Source organism: Manacus vitellinus, unplaced genomic scaffold (genome assembly GCF_001715985.3).
Source record: "Manacus vitellinus isolate BGI_N305 unplaced genomic scaffold, ASM171598v3 scaffold_53_pilon, whole genome shotgun sequence".
NCBI classification, from domain to species: Eukaryota; Metazoa; Chordata; class Aves; order Passeriformes; family Pipridae; genus Manacus; species Manacus vitellinus.
In genome coordinates this window covers 1,899,049-1,901,176 of record NW_021940637.1, presented here as the reverse complement: position 1 = coordinate 1,901,176, position 2,128 = coordinate 1,899,049, and the positions used below count along the sequence as shown (strand labels likewise).

Sequence of the window (2,128 nt, the reverse complement as noted above, 5' to 3'; positions counted from 1 at the left end):
ACATGGCACCACGGCCCAGGGCACAGGACCCATGTCCCCGCACCAAGACCAGGAGGAGGCTGGGGCCCAGGAGGTGCCAGGGCAGGAGGCAGCCTGGCCCCCTCCCACGGGGACACCAGAGTCCAGAAAGTCCTCACATCTGCCAGGCGCTCGTTCTCATCATGCGAGAGGAAGAAGAGTGGCAGCAGGCTCTGGATCACGTGCGTCTGCAGGGGTTGTTTTCCCTCCTCCACTACCAACTTCAACACCCTTCGGAAGAGGTGAATGGAGAGCAGCTGCACGTGGATGTTGTCCTGATGGAAAGGAAGAGGAAAAGACCTCAGCACCGGCTGCTCCAGGCCCACTGGGGCACAGGCCTGCAAATCCACAGGCTACAGTTTCCTGGCAGCACCCAGCGCCTGGGGTGGGGGGCACAGAGCCTTACGTAGCCAAAGAGTGTCTGGAGTGCCTCAGCCAGATCCAGGGCAGTGGGGGTGGAGATTGGGATGCCTCTGTCCTGGACTTCATTGATGAATACAGAGAGGACCATCCAGGTCAGCTCTCCGTCTGCATCCCACAGTAGCTCCAGGAGGCTCTGTGTCAGGCTCTGCACACCATCAGCCTGTGAGGAACGCAGTGCTGTGCTGTGAATCCATGAATGGCTGCAGCCCCTACCCCTCTCTGGTGGGGCAGCCCCTCGTGCTGCCGCGGGGCCCGGAGGCCAAAGGCCTTTCCTGAGGGACTGGGGCAGCTGAACAGGGAGGCAGCAGAGCTGGCAGCAGCTGCCACAGCTCCCAAAGCCCAGCCAAGCCCAAGTGACTGCGTTCCCCAGCCCCAGGATTCCAGCACAGCTTCAGCCAACTGCCCCTTCTCACCATCACGGGATCCTGGCTGAGCACCAGGACGCCTCGGAGCGCCAGGCGACGCCTCTCTGGGCACTCGCTCCTGAGGTGCCTTGAAAGGCTCTGCAGAATGCTGCCTCCCCAGTCACTCATGTCCAGCCCGTCCAGGACCTGAAAGGCATGGAGCAGTGACGGGGTGCCCAGCTGGCAGGAGCCCAGACCCACACAGGGCTGGCTGGGCCCTCCAAGAGGGCAGAGAGGTGAAGGCAGCTCGGCCAGGCAGCGCTCGCCATCAGGCTCACCTCCACAAGGAATGCCATGGTGAGGAGCTCCAAGTGGGGCTCCTCCCTGCTCAGCAGCTCCAGCAGGTGGAGTGTGATGCGGGAACACAAGGGGCTGGAGACACCGTGCATCTCCCTGCCAGAGGGAAAAAGGCACCCATTGACCCTGAGCCTGGTGGGCCAACCTCTCCTGGGATGGACTCACAGAGGGCTGGTTTTTCCCCAGGACAAGGGCACCCTGGGAGGCAGCTCCTCCTGTGCCCCCGCCTCTCCCAGCCTTTGCCACTCTGCTCAGCCATCCCTCAGTGACAAGGCCCTCTGGCCCACAACCACTGTGTGGGGTGCCCCATGCACAGGCAGAAATGACAGGGGCAGCAGGGACAAGGGGGTCTCACCTGGCCAGCAGACCCACTGCGTAGTGGTGGGTGTCAGGGCTGAGGAGCGTGTCCCAGCCGCGCTTGCGTTCCATTGAAACCACAACTTCCTCACACTCCAGGTGGCAAAGCAGAGCCTTCACGGTCAGCACTGCAAACCTGTGTGCAGAGCAAAGCCCGGGTCATGCTGGGAGCCCTGAGCAGCCCCAAGGGCACAGAAGGCAGGGGAGGACTGGGATGGAGCACCTGTTGGGCTCAGTGGGAAGATCGTGTTGCTGCCAGCATCCCCTCCAGAAGGTGTCGACCTCCTCTGGCGTCTGCTCTGTGCTGATGAGAACTTGGAAGAGCAGAGCCACGAGGAGATGGGGGGAGTACTCTGTCAATGACTCCGTGAACCGGAACATCTGCAGAATCTCCCAGATCACCCTGGTTGCCTGCAAAAGATAAACCACCCGGACACAGCTCTCAGTGCCCAGATGTCCATGTGGCAGGGCCTGAGTGTGGCAGGGAGATGCCAAGGAGGATGCAGGGGGAGCACCTGGCCTGGTGCCCCTGAACCTGCCCCTAACCTACATTTCCAGCCCAGCGCCTGAGGCAGGGAGATGCAGTGCTGGGGGAGGATGGAGAGCCACCAGAGAGGTGACCTGGGGGT

General features: G+C 62.3%; 1 protein-coding gene across 1 annotated transcript in view; it reads right to left on the bottom strand.

Annotated features, from left to right (window-relative positions):
• LOC108641645 overlaps positions 1-2,128 on the bottom strand; it is a 4,789-nt gene that overhangs the window by 1,423 nt on the left and 1,238 nt on the right. Inside the window, exons 3-8 of the mRNA XM_029963142.1 lie at positions 1,723-1,910; positions 1,498-1,635; positions 1,124-1,238; positions 855-992; positions 425-601; positions 44-293 (exon numbers count right to left, since the gene is read on the bottom strand). Coding sequence (XP_029819002.1) covers positions 44-293; positions 425-601; positions 855-992; positions 1,124-1,238; positions 1,498-1,635; positions 1,723-1,910 — 1,006 coding nt within the window. The remainder of the gene's footprint in view (positions 1-43; positions 294-424; positions 602-854; positions 993-1,123; positions 1,239-1,497; positions 1,636-1,722; positions 1,911-2,128) is intronic.